Consider the following 12,259-nt stretch of genomic DNA (forward strand, 5'->3'; position numbering starts at 1 on the left):
ATTTCATTGCTTTCTGGTGCTCCACCAAGGGGTGAGCAACTGTAGAATGAGGAGGTAAAATTCAAATCTGATCACCTGACAAATTTGGTAACATCAATCAATCAATCAATCATTCTCCAAAATAACAGAGGATTTTCTAGATTTCAGATATTCTGGCTTTCCTCCCTCAAAGTAATGAACAGTTGAAGGGTAATCATTTTACACTAATGACAGAGTTATTAAATCTAGAAGAGATTTCTTGGTCTAAGAATTAAGAAATAACTACCTCTCAATCTAAAGGCCTTCATATGTGAATTGGAGAAACACAAAACTAATATTTTAATCTAAAGAAGAGTGACTCCTTAGCAGAATATCATTGCCTTTTTTATATAGGACAGAACAGCTCTTCCCAGCCCCGCGTTCCTACCAGTGACATTGCAGTCTAAAGTGAGAACAGAAGATAAGGAAAACCCAACCCCAAGTCAAGTTGGCCTCAAACGGAGCCCAGAGCTGCCCCCTGGTGTTCCTTCCACAGCACAGCCCTGTGGGCCCTTTTGATGCTGTGCATATGTAGTGTCTATGTCCTGCCTCTTCCCTGCACTGAAAAACTGAGGCCAGAACACGGTGATACTTCTCACCTCCTTCTGACAAAACATTAGAAAGCTGTGTTTATATCCATTGTTTTTATTTTAACTCCATTTTAATTTTCCTAGGATATTTAGAAAAAGGAAGACACATTCTTCCCACTTTAGAGTCACCTTTCTGGGCCTTAGCAGTCCCGCTTAAGACAGCAGCAAGTGAGAATCAGGGCAGAATGAACACCAGCTTTATTTTCTGCTCCCCCCCCCACCCTGAAATGCTATTTTTATAAGCCCTTTGAGCTCCTCTAGTGAAAATTGCCACCACAGTTGAAGTGTTGTCTAGCTACTCTCACCTATAGTGTGAATCAAAATCAAAGTTAAAAACAACCCAGAAACTTTGATTCCTGAAGGGTTTTTTCCCTTTGCATTTTTTTCATTCCTGAGCCTTACTGCAGTCAGTGATTTTTAACAATATGTCGGTTTTGGGGTTTCAAGAGCAGTGATCTAACTCAGAGCTCTCCAGAAAACGTAAGTCATTCCTATTTCTAATACATTGTGAAGAGTCGAGTCCAGCCCTGGATTGAGCAGAGAGACATCAATCAGCATTAGCCAAACAGGGGTGACTCAGATTCAGAAGCCTACAAAGTCAGAAAAAAAAAAAAAAAAAAAGGCTTAAGAAGAATAATGAACCTTGAGTGAAAAATACATCTTTTCAGATTTTATTTTATTCTGTTTGGTAGAGGGAATATAGCTTTTTTTTTTCTCTTGAGCCTGCAAAATATGCATGCTCAGCTATTGCCTGAAATAAGATAACTGGCCTTGCATAAAAGAGACTTTGTGTACCATTGACTGATTCCCTGCTAACCCCAAAGGGTAGTTCTCTGTGATTTTGAACAATCCTACCTTGTTTTGCAGAGGGGGAATGTCTGTTGAAAGGCAACTGGTGAGCTTGAAATCAGATTTCCCCCACGGGGACATATTTTATGAGTTGGCAAGGAGGGAGACTAGACTAAGAAATAATTTTTTCAATCCCAGGTTGGAGCCTGGGAGAGAAGACCTAGGTCAACTGGGGCAGGGGAATTTGTGTTAGATGAAATAAATATTATGGAATTTACTAGTATTCCTCAAAATATATTTTAGAGATTTAGAGAATTTTGGTCCTACTTGTGGATCTGTCCAGCCACCCTAATTCCAAAGGGGACGTAACGTTTTTATAGTCAGAACAAGCCACACAGTATCATTCCCCTCCTGGAAATCAAAAGAGTATGCTTGCTCATACTTCCTCCCAGCACTCAGCAACCTCCCCCTTCCAATGCAGGTGGTGGTGAATGCCTTGGTGGGCGCCATCCCCTCCATCATGAATGTGCTGCTGGTGTGTCTCATCTTCTGGCTGATTTTCAGCATCATGGGAGTTAACCTGTTTGCGGGAAAGTATCACTACTGCTTTAATGAGACTTCTGAAATCCGATTTGATATTGAAGATGTCAACAATAAAACTGAGTGTGAAAAGCTCATGGAGGGGAACAACACAGAAATCAGGTGGAAGAATGTGAAGATCAACTTTGACAACGTCGGGGCAGGCTACCTGGCACTTCTTCAAGTGGTGAGCATTGCTGTTTTTGTCAATCCTGTGACGCTCAGATAGCTGGCAAAAATCGCATTTGGTTCCTTCTCATTCCTGCATCCAGAATCAGGATTACTCCTAGTAGGCCACAGAGAACAATGTCCTTTCCCAAACCGGTTCCAGGGAGACATCTTTCCTGAGGACTTCTGAATTCTCCAAGACCTCACTCAAAGGGGATCTTTCACTGTGCTCAGGAGCAGAGTTCTGCTCAGCTACAAATAGATTCCTGCAGCATAAGAAAGTTGCAGAGAGACCACCTTCTCTCCCCAGGACAAAGTATGTATTTAAGGAGAAGGCGCGGGGGTGGGGGGGAGGAAGAAGGTAAGTGCATAGACACCACCCCCACCAAAAAAATGGGAATTCTGATTCAGCAGAATAATCCTATATAACAGCTACACTAAGTGAACTAAAGAAAAGAATATGGCAGTGCCAGGATGCTGCCACTCATGTCAGCCCAACCCCAGAGAAAGGTCTCAGATTAACGTATCACGGTAAGAAAGGATTTATTTTAATTATGTAGCCTACCGTCATGTCTAGTTTCCTCTTCCACTGTCACCAATTTTTTGGACTGTTTGGTGAGACAGGATGATGCAATGAAAGCTCTTAAGCTTTGGAGTCAGACAATTGTAGGTTTGAGCCACACTCTGATGTTTATTGCATATGTAACCTTGGACAAATTGCTCAACTTCCCCAAGTCTGTTTCTTCATCTGTTCAATGTCGGTAATAATACCTTGCACTGTTGTTAAGAGGACTCATGATAGTTTATTAAAATTTCTTAGAACAATGCCTGGCACAGAGCAGTGCTTAATTAATAGTATTTTGCTATTAGGTATTTTTGTTACCTACCTCGTATAGTCGTTGGGAGGATTGAATGCTGTAATGCAGGTGAAACTTTCAGCTTGACCTTACAGATAGTAAGCACTTACTGTTAGCTAGTATTAGGAGCCAAAGTTAATAGAATGAGCTTTATCCTACTCCAGAGTCTTTTGTTGTTTTATCCAGTTGGGGAAATTGGACCCACAAATTGAATCTGAATTGGAGCAGCTCCAGGAGACCAATGCACATCAATCAGCCAATTAGACATTGTATTCAGAGTCCCCACCTTGTGCAAGGTGCTGTGCTTGGCACTACTAGGGCCGTCTGATGAATAAAGAACCACCCGTGCCCTGAAAAAACTTGGAGTCTGGTTGAATAAATAAAACAAATGGGACAAAAAGAAAACAGAGAACACTGAATTGCTAACCCGTATTTGTTTCCAAAATCAGACGAGGTATAGTAGATGGAAAGAGAGTGCAGTTAGGAAGGACTGCCCGGGATGGAGCCAGGATTGCCATTGACATAGGCTGAATGCAGAAAGTAGTAGGGGGAAAGTTCTGGCCTTGTGTTGGTTTTGGTTTTTTTTTTAACTGCAACTTAGAAATTTTCAGACCCCCATTGCTTATTTAACACCATTGTAAAAAAATGACTTGTCAGTGGTAGGCTAAGTTCCCAGTACCTCAGTAGATTCCTGCCACTCATTCATAAATACAAGTTTGCCCTAGCTTTAGGAAACCTTCTCAGACCCATTTTAAAGACTCTTTATGAGAGAATTGATCCAATTACCATTGTCAACATGTTTCTCTGCCAAACTTTGGTGTTATTTTCAGGGACTTAGTCAAAGCTCCCTTGGGACCTGTATTAACTAACAGAAAATTCTGTGTCCGTATGAAGCCATGCCCAAACTCTGTCTTGTGTTCACGCTGAACCTATGAGCCTGGCCTCTGTGACCCCTGCCTAGACCCCCGCCCACCCCCTAACAGGCACAGTCTAATGACTGACTCTGTTTGCCAGGCAACCTTCAAAGGCTGGATGGACATCATGTATGCAGCTGTAGATTCCCGAAAGGTAAGGATACACCTGGCGAAACCACAACCTTCTTAGATGGCTAGAAAGCAAGCAGCATGGCGGCGCTTATCAAGAAAGAGGGGGTTAGGACATGTATTGCTTGTTTGATTGATTATAGCTCCCTTTCCTCCTCTCAGTCAGTCATCGCTCTCTTACACTGGCTCCGGATGATTAGGCCGTTGAGTTTTACTCAGTGGAGCCATCTCCTCTTCAGTGCTGCTGACAGAAGTGTGGCTCCAGGCGGACAGCCCTCCCCTCCCCCTGGCCTCGCCATTTGCATATTCTCCGCCTAAGTCAAGTGGCAGGGCAGGGCCGGGCAGCGAGAACGTAGAGCGCCCTCACCCCAGCTGGCGCAGCAGCTCCAGTGGTCAGTTATGGCTGGTGGCGATGGCATGTCAGAATGGCCCGCCTCACCCCACGCTAGGAGCTGATTCTCTTCTTTTCTCTCCTATCCTTTGACAGCCTGACGAGCAGCCTAAGTATGAGGACAACATCTACATGTACATCTACTTTGTCATCTTCATCATCTTCGGCTCCTTCTTCACCCTGAACCTGTTCATTGGTGTCATCATTGATAACTTCAATCAACAAAAGAAAAAGATAGGTCTCGTCCCCTCACCGCCAGCGGCCAGAGCTCAGCTCAGATGAGAGGCACTTCTGTCCCTATCTCTAGAAAGAAAATGCCTCTCTTTCTCTAAAATCCATATTATCACCTCACTGTGGCCCTGGCCCCACTCTACATTAGCGCCACCCAGCTCTTTCTGTGGGGGGCTGGATTGCACAGTATGTGGTTTACCACATTTCCTAGGCCAAACTAGCAATTTACTAGTACCAAATGTACTAGCAATTCTTGAGGCCTTTGCTGGGTTTGGCATCCTGCCAGAGGGAGGCAGAGTCAGAGAGGGTCTGGTGACAGGGGTGAGAAGGAAAGCAGCAGCTGAATAACTGTAGCAAGAAGTAGAAAGTGTCTAGACTTGTCATTACCGACGGGAATCCCTGGGCACCACTAGCAAACTGGGATTTGAAAGACCATCCTTGTCCTTGGAAAGTTCACTTCCTCACTTGTTCCAGACAGTTGACAGTTTTTCCCAAACAGACTGAAGCACTCACTCTTGTCATCCATTTTAGAAGTCAAGTCTGTGTCAAGGAACTCTCTGTGTTGTTTTCTTGCACCAGGATTTCTGAATTTTTAATATTATTGGAAATAAATGGGCCAATAACCAGGACTTGAAAATCCTTTCCTTTAAAAATGTTATTCTTTAGAATTTTATCAGGAAAGCAGGTCCAAAAACATGTGTGAACCAGTGAGATGCAGCTGTCTTGAACATCACTGCTCTCAAGTGTACCCTTCCCTGAGGGCCCACAGCGGGGTAGCCCATGTCCTTTGTGCCCAGCCACTAGCAGACCTCAGGAATTCCAAGCTGAAGACAAAGGCTGGTGTTTCTTTGAATTAGAATAGTTGTCCCAGGTTGACCTCATTATGGGGCAACTATTAGCTAAACTGACTTCTGGAAAGGTAAGGGGGTCAGTCCCCCCTCAGTTCTTAGGTTTGAACCTTAGGTCCAAACCATAGCATGTGAGAGCCTATTGTAATTGCTCGCTCTCTTCTTTCTTCCTTTACTTTGGAGGTCAGGACATCTTCATGACCGAAGAACAGAAGAAGTACTACAATGCCATGAAAAAGCTGGGCTCAAAGAAACCACAGAAACCCATTCCCCGCCCCCTGGTGAGTGCAGGCTGAGGGCAGAGTGAGACCCCATATGGTAAAGACACTGGTAGGGTTATTGCCAAGGAAAGAAAAGGGTAAGTGATGGGCTGCCTGTGGCCTCTGACCCTCTCCCAGCTGCCCCATTCAGAGGACCTGGGGAAGACAGCAGAACAGGGACTAAGGTATGGGATGGCTTTTATATTTGTGCTTGGCCTTTCCTCTGAGACTTCCTTGGGCAGCAGTGGAGAATCAGCCTGTTATAACCACATTGGCTCTGGCACTGGTAGAAAGATGTTTTAAGAGACCACTAAAAAATTAACAAAGGAAAGTAAAAATGAAAGCTGGTCTCTTTCCTACCAGTGCAAGATAGGATGTGGCCACTATCTTCTCAGCTCTCTCCCCAGCAAGCAAGTCTTTGCAAGATATCTGTGGGAGCAGAAGAGGGTAAAACTAGAAGTCTGATGTCCTCATTTTCTGTCTTGAACGGAGCCTTTTGTAAAACAGATTTGGGCACTGGGATTTTGCTTTGCCCTCCTGTTGGTGCTTGCCCTCTAGCTTCAGAGGAGAGGCTCTGCTCCCGAAGCCATATACCCAGCGGAGTGGGACATAACCCCCAGGCTCAAAGTTCCATCTTCTCTAACTTTCATTTAAAGTAACTTTTTATTTAAAAACAGCACAACTCTTAAAATAAACACTCACCTGGCAGTCTAATTTGTAAAAATAAAAAAATAGAGCTACTTTGAACCAAGAATGGGTTTTTCCCCACTTAGCGCTACCCCTGGCCTGGCATACCTGCCTCACCAACTTCTGAGAGGAAGGAAGCCCTCAGGCCCCACAGAACAGTGGGAAAACCAGCAAGTGAAAGTGATCCTCAAAATAAGCACCAACTTGAGTGCCTAGATTCTTTCAAAAAAAAAAAAATCAGAGAGATCTTAAGAAAGAGAACATTTTTGGTATTTCCTTGAGGTTAGAGCTTCCATTTTGTGATGGAAACGAGACTAAGGAGAATGGAGAGGGTTAACATTTCTGAAGTTCTGTTCAGTCCTTTGCATGCAGGAACCTGAATGTATTTTCTTCTACTCTAAAATACGGAAACTTAATGTGACAGGAGACATTAATAAAGAGTGATCAGCACTCATTCAGCAAATAGTTATAGATCTCCTACTATGTTCCAGGCACTAGACCCACTGTTGTGTCTGAATTATGAGGTTGCTTATGATACAGCGGGGACAGAGATAATAAAATAAGCAAACCGCCACTATACAATGTGGAACGTTGTGAGAAAAAACAACTAGAGGGCCTGACAGAGAATAGGGAGGCTTGGGGCAGGGGATCTACTTCAGTAGAGTAGTTAGAGGAAGCCTCACTAGGGAGGGTGTACTTGGGTAGATGAGAAGGAGCCAGAGTTCTGGGGGAGAAGATCCTGGAAAAGCAAATGAGGTTGTAAAAGCAGAAAGCATCAGTGTTGCAGGTGGTGACAGGCTAGAGGAAGGAGCATGAGATGAGCTGGATTAGACCATGCGAGGCATCTCTAAATCAGGCTAGCAGTAAGAATTTTGTTGCAAGCCCAATGAGAAACCGTTGAAAGGTTTTAAGTAGAAGTGGGATGTGACCCATTTATGTTTTTAAATAATAGCACTTGCTACTCTGTGGAGACTACACTGGATGTGGGCAAGAGAGGAAGCAGGGACACTAGTTAGGAGACTCTTTCAGAAGTCCAGATAGAAGATGGCAGTGTTTGGGCTAGAGTAGGGCCAACAGAAGTGGGATGAAGTGGGTGAATTCAGAAGAATCAGTAGGACCGGCTGTGCATGCAGTGGGGGACAAGGGAGAGGAAAGCGACAAGGGTGACCCTCAGGTTTCTGGCTCGGAGACTGGGTGGACGATTGAGATGGGAGAGGAGCGGGTTGGGTGAAAGGCAGGGGAGGGACTTGTTAGGTTTGAGATGCTTATGGGTCAACAAGGAGAGATGTTGAGAAAGCAACACAGGAATTCAGAGGAAAGAACTTGAGAAACCAAAGTACATAGATACTATGTACGCAGTAGGAATAGATGAGCTCTCCTGGGGAGACAGTGCAGAGAGAAGAGATGAGGGCAGGGCAGACATGGCCAGGACACGAGGCTGAACCGGAGCAACTGGCGAGCCAGGAAGACCTCCAGAAGCGTGTGATGGCATAGACACAGAAGCGTAGCAGTGTTAGAAAACCTGGGGAGGTGACACTGATGTCGGGGTCTGCCCATGCTCCTGACATCCTGCCAGAGAAGCGGCATAGGGGGCTGGCCAGGATTACAGAAAAGAAAGGCGATGGCAACTTCCACGGTCCGCTCGGAGAGGCTCTCATGAATGCTCTTGTGTCTTTCCTCCCCCTCCCACCCCCCAGAACAAAATCCAAGGTATCATCTTTGATTTTGTCACTCAACAAGCCTTTGATATCGTTATCATGATGCTCATCTGCCTTAACATGGTGACAATGATGGTAGAGACAGATACGCAGAGCAAGCAGATGGAAAACATTCTCTACTGGATTAACCTGGTCTTCGTGATCTTTTTCACCTGTGAGTGTGTGCTCAAAATGTTTGCCTTGAGGCACTACTACTTCACCATTGGCTGGAACATCTTTGACTTCGTGGTAGTCATCCTGTCCATTGTGGGTAAGTGGGGCGAGCGGGGGGGAGACGCAGGTCACCTGACTGGCCTTGAGCATGGGACTTCTGGGACAGCGGCCACTTCCACGGGTGTCAAGTGCAGGCCCGGGACTCTCATGGCAGAAGCCCGCGTGCATCTCTAAGTCATCTTGGGGACCCCGCGCAGTAGATCACGTGGTCAGTGAGTTTCTACTGAGTGTTCATAGTCGTCTTGGATTATAAATTCCCTGGTTGAAGAGGGGAAAATGATAGAGATTTGACTCTTTTTTTCAAGGAGTTTAAAGTTAACAGGGAAGGTAAAAACAACTATGGCTGCAGTAGCAGTATAATGTGGAAAAAGGAATGGTAGGAGTTTGCTAGGTTGGATACTAATGAAAATGGTCTGAGAACATTCTGGTGGGGACCGCCAGGGCTCGTTTTACTGAGGTTTTACTGTGTGCCAGGCATAGTTCTTCACTGGCATGATCTCACTGGATCCTTATGACAGCCCAGGAAGCAGCTATTTTTTAATCTTCTGTATGTCCAAGGTCACCCAACTAGGAGGTGGCAGAGGCGGAACTCAGGTTGGATCTTAACGGCAACTGTGTGACATTTTGCTTCAGCCAAAAGGCATGGGAGGCAAAGGAAATGCTGGCCTATCGATTGGTCTCCCAAAGTGTTTCCTTGCCTTCCTAAAAGGCATCTCAAATGATGAAACACTGGCTTGGTTCCAGGTAGGTTTAACTGATGTAGGCTGGCAGAGGGAGAGTGCCCAAGGCCCGCGGGAACCAGCCCCGGAGCCGGTGGCCAGGCTGGCTGAGCAAGGTGGTGACCAGGGGTGACCGAAGGCAGCTGGCCCTCCCCTTGGTCAGTGTTAGTTTCTGGTTTTCTAGTTCTGTCCGCGGGAGCAGCACATCCATAAGTGTGTTGATATATGGAGCACTAATCGCATATATCTCCCCCCAAGAAAATTACTTTGGGCAACACTGTACATGGAGTTTCCCCGTGGAGAGTCACAGAGCACATTAGGCTATAGAAAGTTCTTGAAAGTCCTACAGTAAAGAGTTGTTGACTCACCATCCTACCTTTATTTTGATCACAACACCCTTTTTTCAAGTAATAATAATGGTATCCCATGTTTTACTGAAACATACTATGTGCCGGTCACCATTCTAAGTGCTTTACTCTAGTTATAATTCCTACAGTCCTCACAACGACCATCTAAGTATCACAAGGAACTGAGGCACAGAGCAGTGACCAAGACATGAGGCTGGTGAGCAAGTGAGCAGGGGTTCAAGGCCAGCCCCTGGACTCAAATCCACACTCCTAACCTCCCACAAAACATACTTTGGACAGTGTTGCCTTGTCCACTATTCTTGAATGTTTTCTGCCCACCCATCATTGAGTGGGCTGGAAAACCCACAAACCAAACCATGCCCCCTATTCTCAGATGGTACTCAAAAATAAAGAGAAAGAATAATTTTACTTTTGGTGATTAGGATTTTTATTAAATACCATTCATTTGTTCAGAAACAAAAGTATAGAAATTATATTTTTATTTTTTTAAGATTTTATTTATTTGTCAGAGAGAGAAAGAGAGAGAGAGCACAAGCAGGGGGAGTGACAGGCAGAGGGAGAAGCAGGCTCCCCACTGAGCAAGGAGCCCGATGCAAGATTCGATCCCAAGACCCTGGGATCATGACCTGAGCCAAAGGCAGATGCCTAACCGACTGAGCCATCCAGGCGTCCCAAGAAATTATCTTTTTAAATTAAGAGGAGTTGGGGTAATTAGCCCTGGGACCTCCTAGAGGACCCTTTAAATGGTGTTCCTGCTCCCTAGAGTGCTGTCTACCCATCTTTCTCCCCTTTTCTCTGGGAACAAATACATGTTCATCAGACAAAACCTTACTCTGGCACCTTCTCTCTGAAGCCTTCCTTGCCCACCAGACATGGAATGCAGTATTCCAGATACTACCTGACTTCTTACGTTCACTGGTTATGACTTAATTGAGATGTAAGAAGAAGAGAGCTGAGAATTCATCTTGGGTCCTGGCTAAGGTAGACATTTGTGTTTTTTTTTTAAACTTCAAATACTCCATGGAATTCTAGCTCCAGAAGATACTCCAAGAGGCTGTCCAGCCTACTCTCTGAACTTACTGATTCTCATCCCTTTCTGAAAGTTAAGATTTTTGTCCTATGTTGAAAAAGAGTCACACATAATGAGCTTGACTGATCACAAAGACAGCTTTATGAAGGAATGGTTGGGGGAGTGTAAGCCCAAAATGGTCACTGTTACTCTGATATGTCTCCAGTTAGACACCTCTTTGAGTCTTAGAGGAGGGAAACAAAAACCAAAAAAAAAAAAAAAAAAAAGATTTTTATCCTAGCTTAAAAAGCTCAATGGGATGCCTGAGTATCTCAGTCGGTCAAGCATCCAACTCTTGATCTCCACTCAGGTCATGATCTCTGGGTCGTGGGATCGAGCCCCGCATCAAGCCCTGCATGGGGTCTGTGCTCAGTGAGGAGTCTGCTTGAGATTCTCTCTTTCTCTCTCAAAAAAATAAATAAATCTCTTTAAGAAAAGGGAAAATAAAGCTCAAATAAGGAGATTGCATAGCCTTCTGCAGTTCACTGTCCCAGTATCTGTGAATCCTTAGGTTGAAAGATATTTCCTTATTCAAAGTAAATCCTTCCTGTCAGTGGAAGCTCATGTTGTCTCATCAGGGCCTCGACAGCAGGAGAAGGCACTGAAGGAAGAGGGCATGTCTTTGCCTTCCCTTCAGCTGTCACATCCTAACCTTTGTGTGTCCTCTTCCTTCTGTGGCCCTTCATTGGACTCCCATGATTGCTCTGCAGTGTTCAAGGCAAGTGGTCTGGCTGAGGTAGACCCCCAGATAAACGTAAACAGAAAAATCCTGTGGATTTACATGGTCACCCTCTACTTTTATATCCTACTTATGCCTTAACGTTTTTCTCTGCTGATGCTGTTTCTGATTTATGGCTTTAAACACAAAATCTAGAAGCTCTGAGTTAAAAGCCACTCCGAGAGATCCCTCTGGTTTTCTTGGCTACTTTGGCAGGGTAGGGACATGGCACAATAAGAAACCAAAAATGTCTTTTCAGAGCCAGGAAGAAGATACTTTGAAAATTAGTGGCATAGCGGAATAACTAAGACTCCACAGCCTAGGGGCGTGAAGTCCTGGGTGGCGCCGGGCCCTCTCGTTCACTGTGTGTGGATATGGAAATTTGCTAGCATTTCGGAGAGCAATCAGTAACACCTCGGCAAGTCACACACGCGCAAAACTGAGAAAAACTAATCATTCTTGAGTGGGAAAACAGATAAATGAGAACCTGTTCATGAAATGGAATACTGTTCAACCATGAAAATGAATGATCCAGAATTATTTTAACACCAGAGATCAATCTCACAAACATAATGCAAAGTCTCAAAATTAAGGTAGAGATCTAAAAAACTTGTTCTAAAAAGATACAGTATAATTCTTTCAACGTAGTAGGATGCTAGGATGTTATCTATCTATCTATGATAGCTATGGATTCATCCATAGTGAAATTGTGAAGAAACTGGAATAATACTACACCATCTCCAGGATTGTGGTTGAAGAGAGGAAGCAAATTTGGTAAAATACTTGGATCTATTAAATCTGGATGTGAAGGGCATAAATGTCTATGTTATTGTTTTCTCTGCTTTTCCATATGTTTGAAACATGTGGTTTTCTCTTTTCATCATGAGAGTTCAGATTGAATGGTAAGGCACTCATTCTATGAAGCCCTTTGAACTTAAGGGCTCCAGTGCCAGGTGACCTAAGAGAAAGGGGTCTCCAATCTCAGTAACATTT

At 44.5% G+C, this 12,259-nt stretch overlaps 1 protein-coding gene across 5 annotated transcripts in view; it reads left to right on the forward strand.

The window, feature by feature from the left end:
• SCN8A (sodium voltage-gated channel alpha subunit 8) overlaps window positions 1-12,259 on the forward strand; it is a 177,014-nt gene that overhangs the window by 158,074 nt on the left and 6,681 nt on the right. For all 5 annotated transcript variants that reach the window (XM_078075979.1, XM_078075980.1, XM_078075982.1 and 2 more), the window contains exons 22-26: window positions 1,879-2,163; window positions 4,016-4,069; window positions 4,532-4,669; window positions 5,691-5,795; window positions 8,159-8,429. In XM_078075979.1, coding sequence (XP_077932105.1) covers window positions 1,879-2,163; window positions 4,016-4,069; window positions 4,532-4,669; window positions 5,691-5,795; window positions 8,159-8,429 — 853 coding nt within the window. The remainder of the gene's footprint in view (window positions 1-1,878; window positions 2,164-4,015; window positions 4,070-4,531; window positions 4,670-5,690; window positions 5,796-8,158; window positions 8,430-12,259) is intronic.

The sequence above is a fragment of the Halichoerus grypus genome, chromosome 6, assembly GCF_964656455.1.
Source record: "Halichoerus grypus chromosome 6, mHalGry1.hap1.1, whole genome shotgun sequence".
NCBI classification, from domain to species: domain Eukaryota; kingdom Metazoa; phylum Chordata; class Mammalia; order Carnivora; family Phocidae; genus Halichoerus; species Halichoerus grypus.